This window comes from Aptenodytes patagonicus, chromosome 2, assembly GCF_965638725.1.
Source record: "Aptenodytes patagonicus chromosome 2, bAptPat1.pri.cur, whole genome shotgun sequence".
Taxonomy (NCBI): Eukaryota; Metazoa; Chordata; class Aves; order Sphenisciformes; family Spheniscidae; genus Aptenodytes; species Aptenodytes patagonicus.
Genome location: NC_134950.1, coordinates 122,572,446 through 122,595,914, shown reverse-complemented (window position 1 = coordinate 122,595,914; position 23,469 = coordinate 122,572,446). Strand labels below are relative to the sequence as shown.

Here is a 23,469-nt window from a genome sequence, read left to right as displayed (position 1 = left end):
GCCTCACTGTCTTACAAATATTTAGTTCTAGCTTCTCTCTGAGGAGCACAGCATTTTGAACAAATCAAAATCTCGCTGCACATTTCTTTCTATAAACGGAGAAGATAGTTTCTCTAACATAAGCACTTGCATGCCTTGTCCCTTTGCAGAACTAGCCATGAAGACCTAGCTGTAAGAAAAAAAGTACACTAGAAAAATGGCAATGCTGGAAAGTTCACATCAGTGGATCAATTTTTTAGCATCTTGAACATTAAAACTTTACTTTTCTATCAAAATTTATATCAGGGAGAGAAAACTCTCATCAAATGTGTGTATGATAGAGCTAAGAAGAGCCTTAAAAGGACCAAAGCTAAGGGCAGTGGTGCACTCAGCAAGAAATAAAACTCTAAGTAAACACTGCTCTGGTTGACGGATACGTTATTGCTGCCACCTCCTTTAATGATCTGGCATTTCTAATTCATCGAGTCAGACGTCTGTCATTGTTTTCACTGAAAAAAGATAACAACATTAATCTCTAGAGGTTTTGGTCCCCACTCGATAGGTCAGGAAAGTAAGGCAGTTCTAACAGCAACCCCAAGAACGCTAGGGGCCAGGAGGGAGGTATGGAGCCAGACCCAGAAGGCATACATAGTCTGGGGAGTCTTCTCATGGGATCCTCTGACACAAAGACACTGGTGACCATCATTTTGGAGGGCATCCTAATTAGCGCTGGTTACTACCGACTTGCACCTCCTAATGCTTGTATGTGTGCTCAACATTAAGCAACCTGAATCCTCCCCACCTCCACCTAATAAAGCCCCACATATTTACCAAAACAACTTAAGTAAAAAGGATGCATCACTTATATTTACGTATTTTTCAAAAAGCTAGAATAAATCCATCCATCTAAAGAAGAAAAAGTAAAAACAGACTTCCACATTTTACTTCACATGTACAAAAAAGTCATAATCCAAAACACTACTCACTTTTATGAAGCCGTTTTAGTATTTTACATTATTAGGCAATATAAATTATATGACAATTTATCTCATGATTTAAACCATTGTAATTTATTTAACAATATAAAGTATTATTAAATTATATAACAATTATGCATGTTTTAACTGTATTAAAGCAGGTATCTTCCAAGTACTACTCTTTAAACCCTTCTGATGACTCTGAAGCAAGGAAGTATTTGAAAGAAAAGCTTTAAACTGGGAGAGAGAAAGTGACAGGCTTCATACTTTATCTTCAACATATTCATATTTGAACACGAGTTTCCTTCCTTGCATATTTTGTATACTTCTAAATATTGTGCAAGTACTGGCACATAGTGTATCATCCAGTCAGCAAGCAGCACTAGTCTCTACCATGCCACCTGGTTTTATCAACAATGTTAAGTAAGAGCAGCAATTCAAGCATCTCTATAAACAGTTTTCTAAACAATATTCCATAGGTTGCCTGAAAAATCCTGTTGTTTAGAAATAAATTAAAGGAACTTAAGGAGATGACAACTGAAGTCAAATTTAGACAGTACAAACAAGAAAAAGTATTTTAAAAATAGGAGGTAATAATTATCTAAAATCTCAAATAATTATCTCAAATTATCCAAGTGAATTAGGAGATGAAAATCGGGAACAAAAACCTTGTAATACTATCATCAACAAATGGTGTAAAGATGCTTCAGGAGATAACTGTTCAGGATAAGTTTCTTCTACAAACTAAAGACATTACACCAAGGAAAAATAAAAAGACTTTTTCCCCCCTATCATTCAGACTTCAGTGTGGTTAAGACCTCGAACGGTTATTAAAATAGCTACACTTGCTGCTATCTAAAATAAAGTTAATGAGGTAGCCAGAATATCCAAATCAGATAGGGCTCTCCACTGGAAGTGATTTTTCAAGGAACACTTATTTTTAATGACAAAGAGTTAGTTCAGATCATACGCCAAGTTATTAAAAGCTGAATGCAGGAATGAGCATTTCCTATTTTTATTTATGCTGACAGAGGCTACAAAAATGCAATACAAAATACATTACCAAGCATGGGGGAAAAAAACCCTGTGTTCCTAGTGGGAGACTGCAGGAAAATGGAGACATGCCCAAAATGAGAAAGCCAGAGCTCGCCTAATAAACACAGGGCTCAGAAACAAATTGAGCCCTGTCCCGAATTTCTCCTGAAGTGCACAGTGATTTTGCCAGTGTTGTGGTGGCTCCATCTCATGGTCACATGCAGAGTTACACTTTAATTTACATTAATAAAACCGCACATGTAAAACCTTCCCCTTCGAGGAAGGAGATGTGTTTCTTGGCTGTGGATGGGGACTGCCAAGATGCCGCAGCACATCAGGTGTGATGCAGTTCTGATCTAAATACTGCAGCACCCACTCATGGCCTGGCGTCACAAACACCTCCTGAGCCATAGCACTGGAAACAACAAACTCAGCTATGTTCGGACAGACAGACACTGCTGGCACAGTAAGCGAAGAGGTGGCTTGAGTTTCCTTGAATGCTCAATCGCATTTCAAGTTGTAAGGATGCTGGAACGGGATATGCCTTCACCTGCCCGTAAGTCTGTTTGCGCCCCCGCTGGAGTATGGGCACTGTGGCCTTAGTTGTGTGCAGCTTTTGATCTTCTTGTACGTCAGATGGGACCCTACCTGTGAAGTCTACCTGACACCTCCAGGAAGGATCAGCTGTGCTAGCCACGAAGTGTGTAATCCATCTTTTTCCTTTCAGTAACGTTCATATACAGGTTCATTTCTATGATAGACCAATCTCTCTATATAGGAGCACGCAATGGATGGAGGGGCAAGTGCGACTGACAGATCAGGAACTCCTGCTCAGTGCCATGTCCTCAGGCTCCTCGCTCTGCTCCGTGCAAGGTGACTAGCGGGACTTTCAATCCAATTACCTGGCTGGAAGGACTCTGTGGAGCCTTCAACAGTGATAAACAGTGGACTCGGAAGAAGGGATAGCTCTAGCAAGGGAGCTCACTGCATGTATTTGCATCCCACACTTCTAGAAAGGCTGAGAGAGCCTGACGCTGTGCCCTGGAGTCAAGACAAGACCTTGGTCAGTCACTGTCAGCTGAATTCAGGTGCTTGTGAAACCTGCAGTTAGATCTATCTGTAACAATCTGGCAATCCTGTAGAAGGCCAGAAGTGATTGGGGGATGTGGGAGCTGATCATTTTAGGCAGAAAAATGATCAAACAATATTGAATGTTCAGATTTTACTGTCAATAGCTGAGTGCTTTTACTTAAAATCAACACTAGTGATAAAGTCCCTAATGAATACAGAGAAGCTCTAACATCCTTCCTTTACAGAATAAGCTATTTCTGTCACACACTTATCTTCTTTTATTCTGTAAGGCACCTATGTAAAAATAGTGCCTTCTTACTCAACAGATTTGCTCTCTATCACAGTCAAATCTGCTGACTTAATGGCAACAATAGATTTTTTTATTGCTTTATAATCCTTCAGAGAGAGTGTGCTAGATTCCATTTACAATTATTCATCAGACAGAACTGATTACTAAAGTCTAGGGAAGAGCCAAATTCTGTGTAACTTGTACTTGCAATAATACGGTTGAGCAGGTGTAACCGAGTGTGTCAGCACACACTTGCCATGGTGGATTAAGCTGGAACAGATGAGGAGGTTGCTGGCCCCAGCTGCCTACCTGGCCCCTCTCCCAGCAGTGGTCACAGCTGGGAGGGCTGACTGGCTTGTGAATTAATTCCAGAACTGATGCGCTTTACAGACCAGATTGCTAAAACAAAATGACATCAATTTGGGCTTAATCTGTTGTCACATGTACCAATACCCAGAGGGTGCTATTTATTCTGCCTTGTCATTACTGAGGAAATGAGGAGCACTTCCCACCATCTCCAATTCAATGCATTAAAAAAAAAATAAAATGAAAGATCATGCCCCATCTTCAGGGGATATTTCAACTATATTGACACCTTTACAATTTTAGATGCCTATAAACATTGCGTCTTCTATGAAAGCATGTGTGACATCTGTAAATGAATGGCCTATAATATTTCTATTGTAATAACGTACATCATATGTGAAGAGATTGCTTTGAAAATCTAAACTATGAAATTTTAAACTTTTGTTTTCAACCTCATTATTATATTAATAGCCATTAGTACAGAATTAAAGGCTATCAGGAAATATTTCAATGGATTTGAAAGTCAGCAGATAGGAGCCAAACAATGAAAATTTCCATGAAGAAAATGTATCAAAATGAAAAATTACTACAGATTAATAGGAGGATCATAAAAATTTGTCAGGATACTAGATAACACTTTAAATGGTGGCAGCTCTCATTAACTGAGACGTAGCAGAATTTTACTAATTTAATCAGTGAACAAAATCTGAGCTAAAGATTTTCAAAGATTGAAAATGCACAAGAGGGCAGTTTTTTTTATAATTTTAATGTTTTTCCTTGGAGCTGTGGGCTTCAACACCATGACTTTTAAGCTTCCTAACAATAAGCTTGTTGTTTCTTTTCAGATCTCTCAGACCAGCCCTTGAGCAGTCCTAACAGAAGACTGAGCAAAAGTGGCTTCTGACCAATGCTAAAACATATTTAAGACGTGGCAATATTTATAAAGGAGTTGAAATTTCCGTATCAAAACAAAATCCTAATTTGACTTCATGGCTTAAAAGCACCTAATGCTTTAAGTGCATAGACCTAAAGCAAGCAAGCAGTTTTGCGCATGATGATGGATTTGTTACAGTCATCTTGCATTCTGAACACACGTATAAGCAGTACATACAACAGATCCTAGGGGCAATGCTGTAATGTATCTTCACATGTGCAACAGTTTGTGAGATTGTACATGGCCTCATAGGAATTGTCCACAGTCTTGCAAACTACTTCTACAGAAAGCAATTTTGATTTTCTCTGCTATTGTCACTAGACATAGTCAGTGCTTCTTGACCATTTTTTTCATTGAAGTTAAGAGTTTTTCCTGCAATTTACCATATTTAGATGACTCTAAGCACAGTGCTTTGGTGCTACTGTTGTCACAGCAGAGTATGAACAAAACACATTCCAAATTCATACAGCTACAGAATCACAGACTCTTAAAATAATGTACGTTGGAAGGGACCTTTGGAGGTCATTTGGTCCAACTCCTTTCTTACAGCAGACCTAACTTCAGGTTGCTCAGGGCCTCGTCCAGCTCAGTTTTGAAAATACCCAATGATGGAGATCCCACAACCTCTCTGGTCAAACAGTTCCAGTCTGACCACCTTCACTGTCAAAATTATTTTCCTTCTATCCAGTTGGACTTTGCTGCAATCTGTGACTGTTACTCTTTTCCTTCTCAGAGGGGAAACCATCTCTGAGAATAGCCTGGTTCTGTCTTTCCTATAATCCTCCTGTAGTAGACTGCAATTAGACTCCCTCCTCAGCCTTCTCTTCTCCAGGGTGAACATGCTCAACTCCCTTAGCTTCTCCTTGTATGACACATGCTTCAGCCCCTGACCATCTTAGTGCCCCTCCACTGGACCCTCCCCAGTTTGATAAAGTCCCACACACTGCGGGGGCTCAAAGCTGGACACAGTATTCCAGATGTGACTTCCTGAGTGATGAGCAGAGATAATCGAAGCGGGACATGCTTTTGCTAATGCAGCGCAGTATACTCTCAGGCCTACTGCTGACTCACATCAAACTTGGCATTTGCCAAGACCCCTACAGCCCTTCTCTATAGTGCTCCTCCTCACACAGTTGGCCCAGCCCTGTTTCCTTGGGTAATCTGCTCCATGTACAGGACTCTGAATTTGCCTTTGTTGAACTTCATGAGATTCCTGTCAGCACTTCAGACTTGCTCCTCCAACTTGTCAAAGTCCTTTGCATTGCAGCCCTGCCATCCAGAATATCAATGGCTTCTCCCAGTGTGCAGTGAACTTGCTGAGGGTGCACTTTGTTGCACTGCCCAGGTTTTTGATGAAGATGTTAAATACAATTGGCCTCAGCAGTGACTCCTGAGGAATACCACTTGCAAACAGCTGCCAGTCAGACTTTGAAGCCTGATGGTTCAGACAGTTTTTCCATCCATGCTGTAGTCCACCCATTCAGTCCGCATCTCCCTAGTCAGACTACAAGGATGCCATGGGAGAACTTGTTAAGAGCCTTGCTAAAGTCATGGTAAAAGATACGCACAGCGCTCTCCTCATGCACAGAGGGAATCATCTCACCACAGAAAGAAGGCAGATTAAGTTGGGCATAATTTCTCTCGGTAAATCCATAGTGGCTACTCCCAGTCACCTTGTCATTCATGTGCCTGAAAATTACTACCAGGATGATTTGCTTTAAAATATTCTTGGGGACAAATGTGAGGCTGACTGGCCTATAAGTACTTTGGATCATCCTCCTTGCCTGTTCTTGAAGATGAGTTTTGCATCTGCCTTTCTCCAGTCAACAGGGACATTCCCTGATCATCATGACCTTTCAAAAACAATTGACAGCAGCCTCACAATGGTAAAGGCCAGCTCCTTCAGCACCCTTGGATACATCCCATTTGGTCCCATGGACTTGTACATGTTTGGTTTACTTAAAGTGATCCCTAACTCAATCCTACTGTACAGTGGGTAGCACCTCTTTCCCTCAAACTCTCCTACTAAGCACAAACCTTGACAGCAAAGGCCAAGGCAAAGATCGTCCTTTGCTACTAGGCTCTTTGTCTGATTTTGTATCAGGTCAACATTTTCCTTGATGTTCCTGTCCGGTGGGTGAGGAATTAGTTAGATGGTCGCATCCAGAGGGTGGTGGTCAACAGCTCAATGTCCAGATGGAGACTGGTGACAAGTGGCATCCCACAGGGGTCCATATTGGGACCGGTACTGTTCAATATCTTCATCAATGACATAGACGGTGAGATCGAGTGCACCCTCAGCAAGTCTGCAGATGACACCAAGCTGAGTGGTGCAGTCGACACACCAGAGGGACGGGATGCCATCCAGGGGGACCTGGACAAGCTCAAGAAGTGGGCCCGTGTGAACCTCATGAGGTTTAACAAGGCCAAGTGCAAGGTCCTGCACCTGGGTCGGGGCAACCCCCAGTATCAATACAGGCTGGGGGATGAAGGGATTGAGAGCAGCCCTGATGAGAAGGACTTGGGGGTACTGGTGGATGAAAAGCTGGACATGAGGCAGCAACGTGCGCTCGCAGCCCAGAAGGCCAATCGTATCCTGGGCTGCATCAAAAGCAGCGTGGCCAGCAGGTCGAGGGAGGTGATTCTGCCCCTCTGCTCTGCTCTGCTCTGCTCTGCTCTGCTCTGCTCTGGTGAGACCCCACCTGGAGTACTGCGTCCAGCTCTGGAGCCCTCAGCATAAGAAAGACACGGACCTGTTGGAGCGGGTCCAGAAGAGGGCCACGAAAATGATCAGGGGGATGGAACACCTCTCCTATGAAGAAAGGCTGAGAGAGTTGAGGTTGTTCAGCCTAGAGAAGAGAAGGCTTCGGGGAGACCTTCTTGCAGCCTATCAGTACTTAAAGGGGGCTTATAAAAAAGATGGTGGCAAACTTTTTAGCAGGGCCTGTTGCGACAGGACAAGGGAGAATGGCTTTAAACTAAAGGGGGGTAGATTTAGACTAGACATAAGGAAGAAATTTTTTACACTGAGGGTGGTGAAACACTGGCACAGGTTGCCCCGAGAGGTGGTGGATGCCCCATCCCTGGAAACATTCAAGGTCAGGTTGGACGGGGCTCTGAGCAACCTGATCTAGTTGAAGATGTCCCTGCCTATGGCAGGGGGGTTGGACTAGGTGACCTTTAAAGATCCCTTCCAACCCAAACTATTCTATGATTCTGATTCTATTTGCAGAGGCCCTTCTTACTGCCTTCACATTCTTCACAGGTTTCAATTCTAGATGAGCTATGGCCTTTTCTAATTCTATGCTGCCTACCCAGTTAATGATTCCACATTCTTCCAGGGGTAGCCCATGCTTCCCCTTTCCATGCACTTCTTTTAGTGCTTGAGCTCACTCAGGAGGTCCCTTTTCAGCCAAGCTGGCCTCTTTCCATACCTCCTCATTTTCTTGCAAACCAGAGTAGACAGCTTACTTTGCAAGCAAACCTCCCCTTCCTTGTGGTCTCAGTTTACAGTGACAATACTTCAGCCACCATAGTTAATGTTGTTTTGGGAGGTGGAAGAATTTGACTAGCAAAAGAACATTTTGCTGCTGTGTGTTACAGCTCCACTAGATGGCTGATAGATTAGGATTGTGAAGTCTTTTGTAGAACTGATAAAACTGAAATTGCTTGCAAGGAAAAGCTCCGAAATTCTCTGCTTAAAGAAATAGTGCCTATGACAGAAAGAATCTGCTTTGAGAGGCCCACTCCCTCAGAGAAGGAACAGCCTTCCTGCTGCAGCTGTGCAAGCTGGAGACAACAGGTTGAAACACAGGTACACAAATCATCCACATCCAAAATCTCAAATACAGCTTTCACTGCAAACTATTTTGCAGGCAAGAATGAGTGACGAAAACGCATTGCCTGCTTTCATCAAATGATTATGAAGTAACTCAGGGAAATATTCTGCTGGCTCCACTAACTAGTCCATCTTTTTCTGGCACACAGCTACTTAAGTTCTGGTTTTGTAGCAAAACTGCTGCATTCAAGAGTTCAGTGCCATGTATATGTAGGTTCCTCTTTTACATCAAGTTTTTAGAGTGGATACTAGTAAATAATGAATGCATACAAGTTGCCAGCTGAGAAATTACTGAGCAGTTGCTCTCATGGGATCACTCATTTTGACTCAATCTATTCAAATGTCTCTGCTGATGGGAGAACTGGACAGAGCATGAGGCAGTACTTCACTATTCTGACACTAGTATCCTCCCTGTTGAGGCGTTCCTGTGATAGCATTTTACGGTAAAAAAAGGGCAGAATTTCAGTGGAAGTGGGGATGTCAAGCTGGGAACCTGAGAGGACAAAGAATAGAACATCAGATGACGCACCTTCCTGCCTCAAACTTTACCTCTAACCAAAACAGAGGATAATGAATTAGGCTATAGCAGCATTAGGAACAAGAGTAGTTAAAAGTAATTCTATAAAAGTCATTAAATAAAAAATAAATTGACAGCAGATAAATATACTGCTTTTGCTTATCAAGAACTGTTTTGCACTGTTCAGATCCAATACTGCAGTGAATTATAGGAGTGCTTATTTTTCTACATATGCATGGTTCCACTGAAATTAATGGTATTACTGTGCATGAAGTTACCTAATTTGAAATAACAGCATTACTCAGAATGCCTGAAGTTACTAGTTTATGCGAGCTTTTGCAGGCTGAAAATCTACAGCAACATTTTATCACTTGCTCTGAGCCAGTTAATACTCATGTAATAAAAATGCTATGTATGTATGTATGCATACAGAAAATGCAACTGACTGTGAAAAACCAAGTAGTTAGACAAGACTGACAAGCAGGAAAATTCAGGCTTATTCAATGTAATGTTCTATCATTGTAACAATGTCCCCTAACACTCTTGCTAGTCAAATGAAATATGAAAGATTTTTATAGAAATATATAAGGCTTACTTATGTTTTGTCATCTTTAGGTCATGGCAAAAATGGCTGAAAAACCTCGCATAGAATAAGTGCATAACTGCATGCTCCTTTCCTCCGATGTACAAATCTACAGGCATCCAGTAGTCTGCTAAGTCATTATTGAAGGGCCTGAAAAAACACAATTATAGAAAAAACACAATATGGAAAGGAAAGATCAGCTCTACTAAAGTAGCTCATCATACTTGACTAGACACCACTATTTACTGAGAGCTACACATGTAATAAAACTTTTATTTTGCTATCAGATCTCTTTCATTTTTAAGAAGTGATATGCTTATTAAATTATAGACAAAATGTTAACTGCCTCTGAAAAGCCGTTCCACAAAAATATAATTTTCATATATTTTAGGGAAGCAACTAAGATTTCACATACGTTACCTGAGAAAGTGATGAAAATATTTGCTTGCTCTTTAAATGATTTTTTTCATAAATAACCTGTGGCTAAGCTTTAATTTTTTTAGTATTTATCAACTTTTACATACAAATATATTACAGTGAAAGACATGTCCACTCAAAAACAGTTAATTTTTTTTTAATCAGAGGTTTGCATTGTTGCCATTAGGGGGCAATGAAGCAGTTTACTATAAGGTTGCAAAACATTTTCAAGAGTCAGATGGGTCATCGTACTCCAAGGATGCTCTATGAATTCACAGTAAATTTGTCAGTTAGAGCATATTTACTATGTCGCTGGAGGTCACCTGCATGGTTTCCTAGCATTGCTTACTGCTTCATTAAATATTGTTACGTCTCCTATAATGGGCTCCTGCCTTCAAAATACCATTTGTATGTATGTTGTTCTTTAATGTATGCTTTATGGCCCCGTTCTAACAAATTTACTTGTTTTGTTAGCTTGTTTGATTATTCCATGTGTAATTTTTGTAATAGCAACACTTTTTTCCTCACGTAGGAGCCCAAAAGCAAATCATAGACCTGGGATTCATGGCTTTAGTGGAACAAATCAAAACTAACTTGTCACAGGGTTCCAAAATCAACAGAGTAATTCTCCCAAATTCTAGACCTGTGAAATATGACTTATGGAAATAAAGGGTTTACATATACCCAGCTTAGCTAAAAAAACCAAATAAATAAATCAAATGGAGGTAGCGATCTAGTACAGAAGTCCATAAAAATGTTATTTCAATATAAAACAGATTTAGCTACACTAAGATGTTACTTTGACAGCTGGATATTATATCTGACTATTTAATCTTCAACTTCTGGAATAGTCCCTCTTGTCCATACACAAAAAAATATTTTAAATTGTCACTGGAGAGGAAGCAGTCTGCATAACTTAATAATATTAATAATAAATTCACAATATCACTAGCAAATAATTAAAATTGATGTGAAATAAAAGTGTTCACAGAAGATATTTCTTTAGTTTAACTAAACTGGTGCTGCCAATACAAAAAAAACCCGTAATTGGCCCAGCTATACTAAATCACTTGGTATGTAGTATGTACCCAGACACTTCTCTGGACAGCAAATAAATAAATAAATCCCCAAAGAGCCCTACATGTCGTATCAATATCTAAAAAATGCAACTCTCTCTATCTTCCTCAGACTACATAGTACAGCTGTTCCACTAATTCGTCTTTGGAAAAAACAGTGCGATCAGCGGCACTTCTACAGGCAGACTATGAAGCAGAAAAACAGCTAAATAACTACATCTATCTTCCCACACCACACTCTCCATGCTGCAGCCACTAATACAGAGCACATGAAAAATCTCCTTTCATTAATTATGCATATAGTCAAAGTGCTGACACAGCAGGAGCTTGCTGCGATGCCACTTCACTTTAGGTCTGCGCAGAAGGAAGTAGCAAGAGTTACCAGAATTCAAAAGGAGAGAAATGAGGGTGCCATTCTTGGCAGCTGGATGTTACACCGGGCTTTTCCTCTTCTTACCGGTGGAAAAGCACTGTCTGTCCACACACTGAAATACTCAGTGTATTGCCAGGGAGGGTACACTCCATGCAACTTACCACAGCCTCAGAGAGAGTCATGGTAGGCTGTCATTCTTGATGGCGTCCTCCACTAAGGACTATCTTCAGCTCCTTAGCTGAACATTTCCTCTGTGCCCTGCCCCATAATGCCCTTTCACGCAAACTTCTGCCCCTTGCCTTGTAGCTCCTGTGCTTACATAGTTGTGTCTACACATCCTGCTCTTGTAGATCTCCTGGCATGGGAGCAACCAAATGCCGCATTTTTAGAGCAATTCCTAGTCTGCCCTGCGCTGTGCTCAGGCCAGAGCGTGGGCACAAATCAGGGCAGCCCAGGGGTTTACTCCGCCTGCTGCAAAGGCAGTTAGAAGCTAGCAGCACCAGAGTGTCTGGCCTCTTCCCTCCCTTCTATTCTGTGAAGCGGGCTGGCCCACCCGATGGCTGCAGCCCTCACCTGTCCGTGTTGTGAGGGTCAGTGTACCTCAGGTAGTACCAAGCGGAATCAACGAATGTATCCATGGTATCGATTTCCCGCCGTGCTGCTGCCTTACACCTGAGCAAGAGAGAAGGAGAAAAGCTATTTTTAGATAAGTGACAAGCTTGGAAAAAAACAACTATGCATGTACAGAGTGGCCATGAAGACATTTAGATTGAAAACTGAACGGGTCTGAGCACTCTGAGGAATGGTATGTTCAGAAGAAGCCCAACACAAGTAACACAGCCCACTCTCCTTCCTTCTCCCTCCCAAACCAAACAACATCCAAACCAAAAAGAAGGCTGAACAGCGAAAGCATCCAGCAATAGCAGAAGACTGCACTGCACCAGACAGCCCTCTCCATCGTATGCTCCTGGAATTTTTTATAATTGCTATTTTAAAAGAAACGAAGCAAGTCTTAAAGCACAGACAAGCGTACTTTGCCATAAAGTTAATGGGAACTCAATATATATCACACTCGTTAGGTACCAGCAGACAAATAATTTCATAAACATTCAGCAGACGGAGCAGGTCGTTGCCTCTCTGATTGTCTGTATAAAAAGGTCTTTGCAGATTCCACTTATCATCTGTAGAAAAAATGAACTTAGTTTAATTTAAGCTTTCACTGAGATGTAGCAAATCTCTTCTAGACCTTGTAGCACAATTTTAATTTGCGATTACTGCAAATCAATTTTTGCTAGGAGTTATATTGGCAGCCCTGAGGAACAGTTTTAAAATAAATTTTAGTAGCTCAGGTTACTTTCTGCTAGTTTCTCCCTGAATATAAATTATTTGTTTGTAGGAGCTGTCCTGGTTTCGGCAGGGATAGAGTTAATTTCCTTTCTAGTAGCTGGTATGGTGTTTTGGATTTAGGATGAGAACAAAGTTGATAACACACCGGTGTTTTAGTTGTTGCTAGGTAATGCTTACACTAGCCAAGGACTTTTCAGCTTCCCATGCTCTACTGACTGAGAAGGCTGGAGGTGCACAAGAAGCTGGGAGGGGGCACAGCCAAACTGGCCAAAGGGACATTCCATACCATGTGACGTCATGCTCAGTACATCAACTGGGGAAAGCTGCCCGGGGGGGCCGCTGCTCGGGGACTGGCTGGGCATCGGTCGGCGGGTGGTGAGCAATTGTACTGTGCATCACTTGTTTTGTGTATTATTATTATTATCATATTATTATTATCATTTTATTTCAATTATTAAACTGTTTTTATCTCAACCCACGAGTTTTTCTAACTTGTGCTCTTCCAATTCTCTCCCCCATCCCACCGGGTGGGGGGGAGTGAGCGAGCGGCTGCGTGGTGCTTAGTTGCTGACTGAAATTAAACCACGACAGGAGCCAATAATCACATTTAATAAACTTCCCCTTGTTGTAAACGATCCCTCTTTAAAACTCTTACTGTTAAAACAATGGGATTATTCTAATATAAATAAAACCTTGCAACCTGTGACAAACTTGCACATAAATACCACTGGCTATATGTAACAAATGTATGCAATTTATAAATGTATATAAATTTAAATGCATGTATATGTGTAATAAATATACGTAATAAATGGGCACTGGCTATTTAATATTTTCCAACTGCATAGTCTGTGACCAGGCTTGATAACTGAGCTGCAACACCTATCTGCCTGTCTGCCTGATACTTCAGCATGGCTTGCTGAGGCAAGTTTAGGAGAGTATCACCAATTAACATTTTCCTTCTCTCTGTCTCTTCCCCAGGTCCTTCTCTACCAGCAAGTTTTTCTTTCAATGAGAATAACGTAGTAAAGAAATTTTACTTCTAACTGCTTTTCAATATAGAAAAACCATTTTATTAAATTGTACATATAAGCAGAGACTTGGCCAATGTAAAATAATACTGTATTATATTGAAACAGAATGGCTTTTCAGTCAAAAGCAAGCATACTTTACAGCCATTGAACCATAATTATATCTGCTTCATGCCTCTGATGTTGCCTGTTCTCTAAATGGACATGGCTCACTAAGGCACAGACAGCATGGGCATCTTTCAAAATTTATACAACAGGGACAATACTGTAATCTCATTAGATGATCTTCAGACAACTAACACAATTACCTGGACTTGTGTAACAACGAATAACTTGTGCATCTCCTCCCATTTATGACTGCTTACATTATTGTCACTCAAATACTCACAGACTTTTACATCTTTCCATCTTACTTTCCTTAATAATTCTAGATATTAAATGCAACTAATGAAAAAAACCCTATTACTGGAGAGAAGGACTAAAGGAAGGGATGACGTAATTTCTCAGAGCAAGGAAAACCAAGGAAGACTGCACGCACAAAGGCAATAGCTCAAAGGATTTGAAACTGTAGCAGACATACGGATGAGCAAAACTGAAGACAGTTGTCAAACAAGTGAGAATTAAGAAGCCAAATAAAGGTGAGAATTTAAAAAAAAAAAAGTTAATTTCAGCAAACTACCACATTTTAGGCTAAGAAACTAATCCTGTACGCCTTTATTTCTGACTAAACAAATGCCCCTGATTAACTTCTAAGTAGGGCAGCCACAGTAACTATCCAGAAACCATAAGGATTTGTTATACATCAAAAGTACCTTGTTGCCTGGTAAACAACAAAATCATTTTTGAATTAAGGTCAGGAGGAAGCCAGGAGTGCACAATGACTTTCTGTAACATCAGGAAAATTTTTCAGTTGAAATTATGAATTGTAGACCAAGGTATTTCTAGGGATTTTACTAAACCTGTGGATCTTATTTAGTAAGGCTTCCCTGGAAGTCACACTTTAAAATACACTAACTATATGTAATTTAAATAGGCATATCTGAGAAGAAATTTTCTATGCAGAAACATGGAAGTAAATGTGTGTTTTACATAAAATACATCTTATCAACAAAGGTCAAAATACATGTTCCCAGAGAACCACAGAACTGCTGTGCGTAAGCTACCTAATTAGAAACGAAAACCACACTGATATTCTACCCTGCAAATGTTAAAATACAGTGACGTGTTATGAAACTGCTGGGTTATCAATGAGAGCCCTAATGTCATTTCTGTGTCTGATTCCCCTGCCTGGCAGCCTGATAACATACTTCCCATTTGCTCAGCCTGTTAGCAGCAGCATTGCATTGCACTGCTGATGAAAAACTTCTCTGGGGTAACTCATGTTCTACCAGTTCTTCTGCAGAACCTGTAGGCAAACTCCAATGTACAGGGTATCTAAGCAGCCCTCAAGATTAGACAACTGATTTTCATGACGTATCTGTCACTACTTAATTTAGGCTATTTTATTTCTTAAACAGCTGGACTACAAACAATAAAGATTACAACACTGACAAGATGCATATACTTACTATCTCCTTCAATATGAACTACATGCTGTCATCTCTAATATACAGTGAATGTGATTCTTCATGATAAAGAATTATATAGCTGAGGAAACACTTTATTGTTGGACTACTGCTAAGCAAATGAGCACAATGTTAGTTTCCTTAACAAAATGAAATAATTAAATAATCATTATAAGCTTTATATGAACTCTACTGGTGAAAGATAATGGAAATTCTTGTCGTAAATGAAGTGAGAAATACTGTTAAGAAATGGAGGGCAGGGAGAAAATAATTCTTTCTTCCCTTTTTTCTTTCCTCCAAGTTAAAAACAGTGAGCTTTGCTTCAGCTTGTTTATGAAGAAATAGCAGTGGGTGTCTGTGTTGCAAAATAGGAGTTTTACAGAGTATATAAGAAAAAAACCCCTACGCTGGGTCAGACTAAACATCATTCTGGAGTAGTATCCTGGCTCAGAGTGGTCAGCTGTCAACACTTATGGAAAGAGCACAAGAAACAGGCAGGTACAAAGCGCTCTCTCCCAGTCTGCAGTAAATGCAGCATTGGCTTACCTTGGACAGGAACAGTTCACCCATTCTGGAGCAGTTTCTAAAGGTGAGGCTCCCTTTCCCGTGAAGGTGGTTACACTGGGCAACACCACAGGTAAGTCTTCATAAGGTACAGGGACAGTGCCACATGTCTGGCAGTGAATGATAGGAATAGGTGTTCCCCAGTACCGCTGTCGAGATATTAACCAGTCTCTTAATTTGTCACTCGTTAGGTCTCCGCCTATTCCTTTATTTTTGGCCTGCTGGGTAATAGCTTCTAAAGCTTCCTGACGAGTCATGCCTGTGATCTGATTTAAAAAAAGAGATGCAGAAGAAGAAAGAAAAATGTATATTTGCTGTCAGTGAAAATGCAAGAACAAACAAAAAAGTCACAAATGCAATTTCTGAGAGTCAAAGTTTATGAGCCTCATATTAATTTTCCCCTTCCCTCTGCTTAACATCCTTCTACCCAAGAGACTATTCACATACCAGTTACTGGATTCATTTAAACCCTCTGTTGTGGTTTGACCTCAGCCGGCAACTGAGCACCACACAGCCGCTCGTTCACCCTCCCCCCACCCCGGTGGGATGGGGAAGAGAATCGGAAGAATACAAGTGAGAAAACTCGTGGGTTGAGATAAGAACAGTTTAATAATTGAAATAAAATAGTAATAGTAATAACAATAATAAGAAAAGAACATACAAAGCGAGTGATGCACAATGCAACTGCTTACTACCGGCCGACCGATGCCCAGCCAGTCCCCGAGCAGCAGCCCCCCCGGCCAGCTTTCCCCAGTTTATGTACTGAGCATGACGTCACATGGTATGGAATATCCCTTTGGCCAGTTTGGGTCAGCTGTCCTGGCTGTGCCTCCTCCCAGCTTCTCGTGCACCTCCAGCCTCCTCAGTCGGTAGAGCATGGGAAGCTGAAAAGTCCTTGACTAGTGTAAGCACTACTTAGCAACAACTAAAACATTGGTGTGTTATCAACATTGTTCTCATCCTAAACCCAAAACACAGCACTGTACCAGCTGCTAGGAAGAAAATTAACTCTATCCCTGCCGAAACCAGGACACCCTCTTAATCAAAGGGTAATGTTCTTGATAGCCTGAATAGAACAAGGCTGAGAAAGAGCCCTGTAGACCCCTTCAGCCTTTATTGGCAGATATTTGCATTTACTGCCAATATTTTAATCAACTGCTATATGCTCACACTTCCAGAATATCACCAACACAAAGTAGAGACTGAGGAAATGTGGATGGTGAAACAGCTTGCTTTCTCCTCCGTTCATTTGGGGGGTTTCTATTCTTGCTTTCAGATACGTCTTAACCACTTAGACCCTACCTGTGATGTAATAGAATATGAGCTTTGTGTCTGCTATCAAATGTACTTTTTCAAGAGCTATAACACCGTATATATTTGATATTTAAATACAAGATTTCTATGTCACTTCAGGCAGATATGTTACCAGAAAGACTTATGCCACATTTCAGTGAATATGTGGAAAAGGGACTGATATATTAATATTTGGCTTAAAAATGTATTGAGATGATGAAATAAGAATCAACTTTTAACACAGGATCAATTATTCAGTTTCCATTATAAAACTCAGACCAATACTGTAGCTTCTTCTCCTGCACAAAAGGAAGAAAAACCTCATTTTATTGCTACAGAAAAGCCAACATATTTCATCATTAAATTATTCCTAGAAATACGGTAGCATAAGCCTGGCTTGATTTAAAAAAAAAAAAAAAGCTTTTAAACACACAAATTATTTGGCACTCTTGAAAAAACAGAATTAGTTTGCATTGTTATTTTAAGTTGGAAAGAACTCCATACTTGTATACCCACCTCCCCAGAATTAATGACTTTCTCCAAACCATTTGGCAATGTTTCAATTACTTCAGTGAAAGAAATGCCTAGATTCTTAGCTACTACAGCATCTTCTGCACTTGTAGTAGGTATTCCTGGGGAGGAGGGGAGTTAAAAAAAAAAAAAAAAGAAAATTAGTTCTGGGATTCACTAACATGGATATCAATCATCAATTTGGGGATAAAACATTTTATTTCTACGACACTCTCTTTAGAATAACTTACATTTGCCCAAAGGAGTTTAAAAATTGGAAAACAATAAAAATGTTTTAATGTTCTTTAAGCAGTGAAATTCAAGCAGCAATAATTACAAACACATTTTCTCAGTTTCTCTGTAATCCAAGTATTAATCAATGTCCCACCACAGAAAAAGCTGAAAATTAGATGGTTCAGAAAAAGCCTAAAAGTAAAGCTATAAAATTTGGATAAATAATAAAAATTTCAATACAATTGTATTATCTAAATATAATATATTTAAATAATACAAATTTAAATTCTATTTGCTAATGAGAAACAAATGCTAAACAAACAGCCTAAATAGTCCTCCTGTTTCAACAGTAAATTTAATCTCTCTCTAATTTAATAGTTTATTGAAATGTACCACAACACAACAGTCTCTAACATTACTATCCCCTTAACTTATTATGAAAGACATGATTTGTTTATAATCTCCGGAAAACAATTCAAATAACATAAATTTTCTATTTGGAATATAGCTACCGAGAGCACTTCCTACTGCTGTTCAAGTCAGTTATAAAAGTCACAGTATTTAAGGCCCCTGACGCTATCTTTTCCTTCGCATCTTATTACTCGGGTCAGTCATACATCCTGAATAAAAGTTCCTCTTTTAAGCCACGTAGACTTCTTTTTATTATAGCAATTTACCAGCACTATAAAATGACACATTATCTTCAAATATTTCTTACTCATATTGATAGATGATGACATCTTCCCTCTGATTTTGCTGCATGTATTTTGAAAGATACTTTGTTCTACTTTGGAGGACTACCTTTCAGGGTGAGTTAAGAAATTTCTTAACTTTATTATCACATGTATTCTGAAATAACATTGAGATACTAACAGATATATTATTTCCACAGGGAGATACATCTTTCTGCATTTTTTTTTCCTTTCAGTGATAATTTATTTAATATTTTGAACAATCTTGCACAATTGCTGTCATCTTTAAAAGGCAAAGAAACTTATTTCAACAAGCCAATGCCAACATTAGGTTGGTGAAAACTACAGACAAAAACTCTCAAAACATTGCTGAGCACATCAGAATTATTAACATACAAACTACTTCATTCAAAACCAGTTTAACAATTGTCTTTGTTCAGGCAATGAAATGCCAGCTATACATTAACTCTGTCAATATATGGAAGTTTGGAAGCAGGTAACTAAAGAAAACCAAACAAAACTGCCCTGTGACAAATAACTCCCTAACTAGCAAAATATGGAATCACTGTTTTATCTTTCCAGCAGATGTACACTCTTGCCAAGGCCCTATTATAGAATAATGTATGTATCTTAACTTGTCAGAGAGCCCTGCAGCCTGCAACAGGTGGCTTCACAATATGCTCTACAAATGGAAAAAAAGCAGGCCCCCACTTTTTGGTCTTCCTTCTTTCAAAAAGATGATGCTATTAATGTACATTCACAAAGCTCAACAGCTGGCATCCAGAACTTCCCAGGAAGAGCTGGGCTGTTTCCAACAGACATAAGGCCAAGGTACGTGCCAGTGAGCAAGCTGGAAGCTTTTAATGAAAAATATGATTAGGTATCTCAATTATTTGGCTTCGCTCATATCCGCAGAGGTTCTGGTTCTCAAAAATGGATTAATTCCTAAAGTGTAAGATGCGGGCATGTTGTAAGTAAGGTATAGAGCCCAAGTGAATAATTTCTATCAGCCTTGTGAGGGTCATCCAAGACATTTTTGCGGTGTCAGCTGGTTTTATTCAGTCCAGTTGCTGTGCAGGAACAGCCAACATTGGCAGTGGTGTAGAGAAGAAAGGAGTAGCTCCAGGGCAGGAAAGAAGTATCAACAACAGGGAGGCAACAAAAGGGACTTGAGGGATAAGGATGTAGTGGAAAGGGGGAAGAAGAGATAAAGAACTATTTCCTCTTAGGACTGGCACAGAACACTGCCTACTCATTGCAGCTGAGATGAGACCACAGCAAAACACAACAGTAAACAAAAAGCTTGGTGGGTGCTACCAATGAAGACACACTTTGCAGATTAAAATGGACACAATTTTTAAAAGCTAGCACAATTTCTAATTTTACTTAGAAGGACAGTCACACCATCTAAACATATGTAACTGCCTAAGTTGAGGGGCTAGGCTCCCCATGCAGGAAAGGAGTAGGACAAGCTGCTTCATAGGATGACTTTGAGAAGAGAAGCCCACTCCAGGCGATTCAGAGTGTCCTCTAGCAATGCCCTTCCCCCTCCGTTTATGGATGCTCAATCCTAAATTAGATGCCTAAATTATGGGAATGCTTCCTTTAGAGATAAAAGGTCCAAGATAACTGTCCAAGACTACCTGAACAGAATTATTACCTATTCTGATTTATTTTACTGATCTCAAGACAAATACTATCAGATAAAAGTCAAACTTGGAAGTTTCGTACATTTACTGTCTGAAACATTTCTCTATAAGGATGTACATAATTTATGTAAACATAAGACAAAAAACAAGCTAAAAGTTTGGGCTGTTTGCAAAATGTTTATGTCAAACAATGGCACAGTTCTGTTTTGATTAAGGATGGTGAGAGACAGCCAAATACACATGCACTGTAGGTAATCAATCCTCTTAAGAGATGCAGATCCTCAAATTTACCTCATTAAATGTACTAATTTTATAGTATCTCCATTAAAACTTATCATCCTGTAAATCTCTCCCCCAGACAGATTCCACATAGCTACTTTTCCCTTCTACTAGCTACTACTTCTACATAGCTACTTCTTCACTAATGAAGAACAGTAATGAAGAACGGGATTCCAAAGTCCAGAAGAGAGCCACTGTGTTCAAAGATTTGTTGCAACAGTATCTGGTGCTCCAACACAGCAACTGAAAACTATACTATTTCACTTACACATTAAATGTCACATACCTATTTTAGTATCGAGAAAATGCTCAAAATTGTTTTTTGCTGAGATGACTACAGGAATCTCCTGATTGGTAAGCAAATTCACAGCTGTCACTGAAGTAAGCGAGTCTGAAAACAAATGTAATGATCACAATAAGTAAAATATGACAGAAAATACGCTAAGAGCATTACTTACTATTAAAACTCAGTTTCATGAAATTTAAATTAGAATTTGGTTTAAATAAGAAAGAAAATGAAAAGCCTAATCACATTTCTGAAAAGTTCAGACGTATTGAAATCTTCAGTAAGTCTGATTGATAAATTTTCATGATTAGAAAATATATTTATAACAAACACTTGAATAAAAACAGAGTAATATTTGGACTATAATAAAAAAATAGTGAGTCCTTAACCACTATTTGTGTGCTGCAGAGTTGTCTGAATTGTAAGCCCTGAATTATATACTAGCAGACGTTACAAAATTAAGCAAAAAAAATCCAGTTATTCAGATGAAACTGAAAGGGAGCATATATACTACGCTTATGATTTGCTTTCTTACAGAAGAACTACAAAGCATGAGAAACATTGATCAGTGTAAAAAAAGAAACCTAAATAACCAATTGACTTCCAAACAGAATATTCATATTCATACTAGAGATGAGGAACCTAATGTCCACAGGGAAGGGGAGAGAGAAGAGGAGAGAATCAAGGGTGATAAACTGAAATTGATTTACAATGTGTAGCTTTGGTGGCTCGGCAAGAAGAAAATCAAACCTGAATACTCCAAGTTTTGAGGATTCAAACCCCACATCTCAATTTGGACCTGTTTCTAACTTTTTCAGTGCCTTTAAGTTGATGATAATTAAAATAATTAAATAATAGAAATAATTAAAATACAGACTGCTAAGAGCTTCCTTTCACCTATCTTCATAGCTAAGCTGAGGAAAGTCTCAGTCTTGTATTGCTACGCATAAAATCTGCTTGAAATAAAATAACAGCATTTTAGAGAATAGGGCTACTATATCTCATCAGTCTTGTTAACACAAACAATATATTTATTTATTTCTGATTACTACTTTTTCAAATTTCAGGTCTCTGAGATACCCATATTCTAGATAAAATTTCTCACGTTCAAACCACCGCACATAGCTTTCCTCCTCTCTTTAAAAAAATGTACAAAAGGAATAATTTCACTCTTTAAAGGCAACTAAGCAAAAAGCCTCATGAACAGGATGCTGAGTGGGTAGGACAGTCTACTTTTAAAAATAACTTCTCTCTTCCACCCAGCAATAATTTTGATTTTATGCTGGAACCCAAAATAATAACGCCAGTTTATGAAGGCACTCTTTCTTTTGCTCATTTGCTCACATCATTATTATAATAGCTGTAAAGAGATGATATTACAGTTACAAATGTAAAAGAATGTATGCATAGAATTATAACGAGATAACAAACAATATAAGGATCAAATCTTAATCTCAGATACCTCACACTGACAAAACTAGAAGACTTACCAGATTCTAAATTAACATAAATTTTGCTAGGCTAAAAAACCATGAATGTTTGAAAACCAGTTGCTCACCTCTATTTAAATAATAATAGCCTAAAATACAGAGCTGTACTCCAAGAGTAAAGGTATTAGAACTTTAAGTTACTTTGCTACGCAACATCTTTTTTTTTCTCTCCTAGAAAACATAAAAACATACCCTCCTAATTATTTAAACGAGAACACAGTGAAGAAAGGGAGTTAGGAGACTATCTCTGCTGAAAAGAAAAGAATTAAAATTTTAATGTTACTTGTGAATGTTTTAAAAAAATCTTGGTTAATGTGAAAATATGGTCTATCCAAGGCCATCAAAAATTTCTTTTTACTTAAACACCATTGTTGGCCCTTCATATGTACCATGGCTGAAATGCAAATTTGAAAGTCCATGTAGAAATTCTTCTCCTTTATGTTCTCTTCTTTGGAAAATACCAGTCCGTGCCTTTGAAATGCTCAAGAAATAGTAAGAAATATCAGCCAATTTCAACTGAAGAATGCATACAAGTGTATTTATGACTAGCAGAAGCACACAACAATAGCAGAGTTACGATTCTGGAATTGTGTCCACTTTAAAGCCTCTTTTTCAAGGTCTTATGGCTGTCATTATTCCAGATGAGAGTTTCTTATTTTAGTTTATTGTTAACAGACACAAAAAAAGCCTTTCAAGTATTTTCACATAAAAACAGTATTAAAAATATATTGTAGTCCTTATAAAAAATAAGTTTTGCACCTGTGTGTTTGGCTTAAAGCACAAGATCCAACAAAGATACAGGCACGTACATGTGGACGTGCGTTTCTGGGGTTAGTGCTTTAATTTGGCTGAATTGTAAGAACAGCAAATGTCTTCCTTTGTTCCTTAATAAAAATTCTCCAAGCTTTGCTCAGTTCTGAGACAAGGGCTCTACATACTCAACACATTCAGACTCCATTTTTTTCTGCTAGCAAGCAAACTTTATTAAGGTTATAGAAATGAAGCACTCAAAAATAAAGCAGGTTCTGTTCAACCATCACAATTTCCCACAAGATTCCTGCTTCATTGCTGCTGACATCAGATGTTATACAGACAATGAAGCCACATGTTTACCAGTGAGTAAAAAGTAAATAT

The 23,469-nt window shown here is 39.1% G+C and overlaps 1 protein-coding gene across 2 annotated transcripts in view; it reads right to left on the bottom strand.

The window, feature by feature from the left end:
- Positions 1-23,469, bottom strand: part of LARS2 (leucyl-tRNA synthetase 2, mitochondrial) — a 94,752-nt gene that overhangs the window by 23,881 nt on the left and 47,402 nt on the right. For both annotated transcript variants that reach the window (XM_076331031.1, XM_076331030.1), the window contains exons 10-14: positions 20,846-20,950; positions 17,712-17,827; positions 15,885-16,168; positions 11,969-12,067; positions 9,542-9,679 (exon numbers count right to left, since the gene is read on the bottom strand). In XM_076331031.1, coding sequence (XP_076187146.1) covers positions 9,542-9,679; positions 11,969-12,067; positions 15,885-16,168; positions 17,712-17,827; positions 20,846-20,950 — 742 coding nt within the window. The remainder of the gene's footprint in view (positions 1-9,541; positions 9,680-11,968; positions 12,068-15,884; positions 16,169-17,711; positions 17,828-20,845; positions 20,951-23,469) is intronic.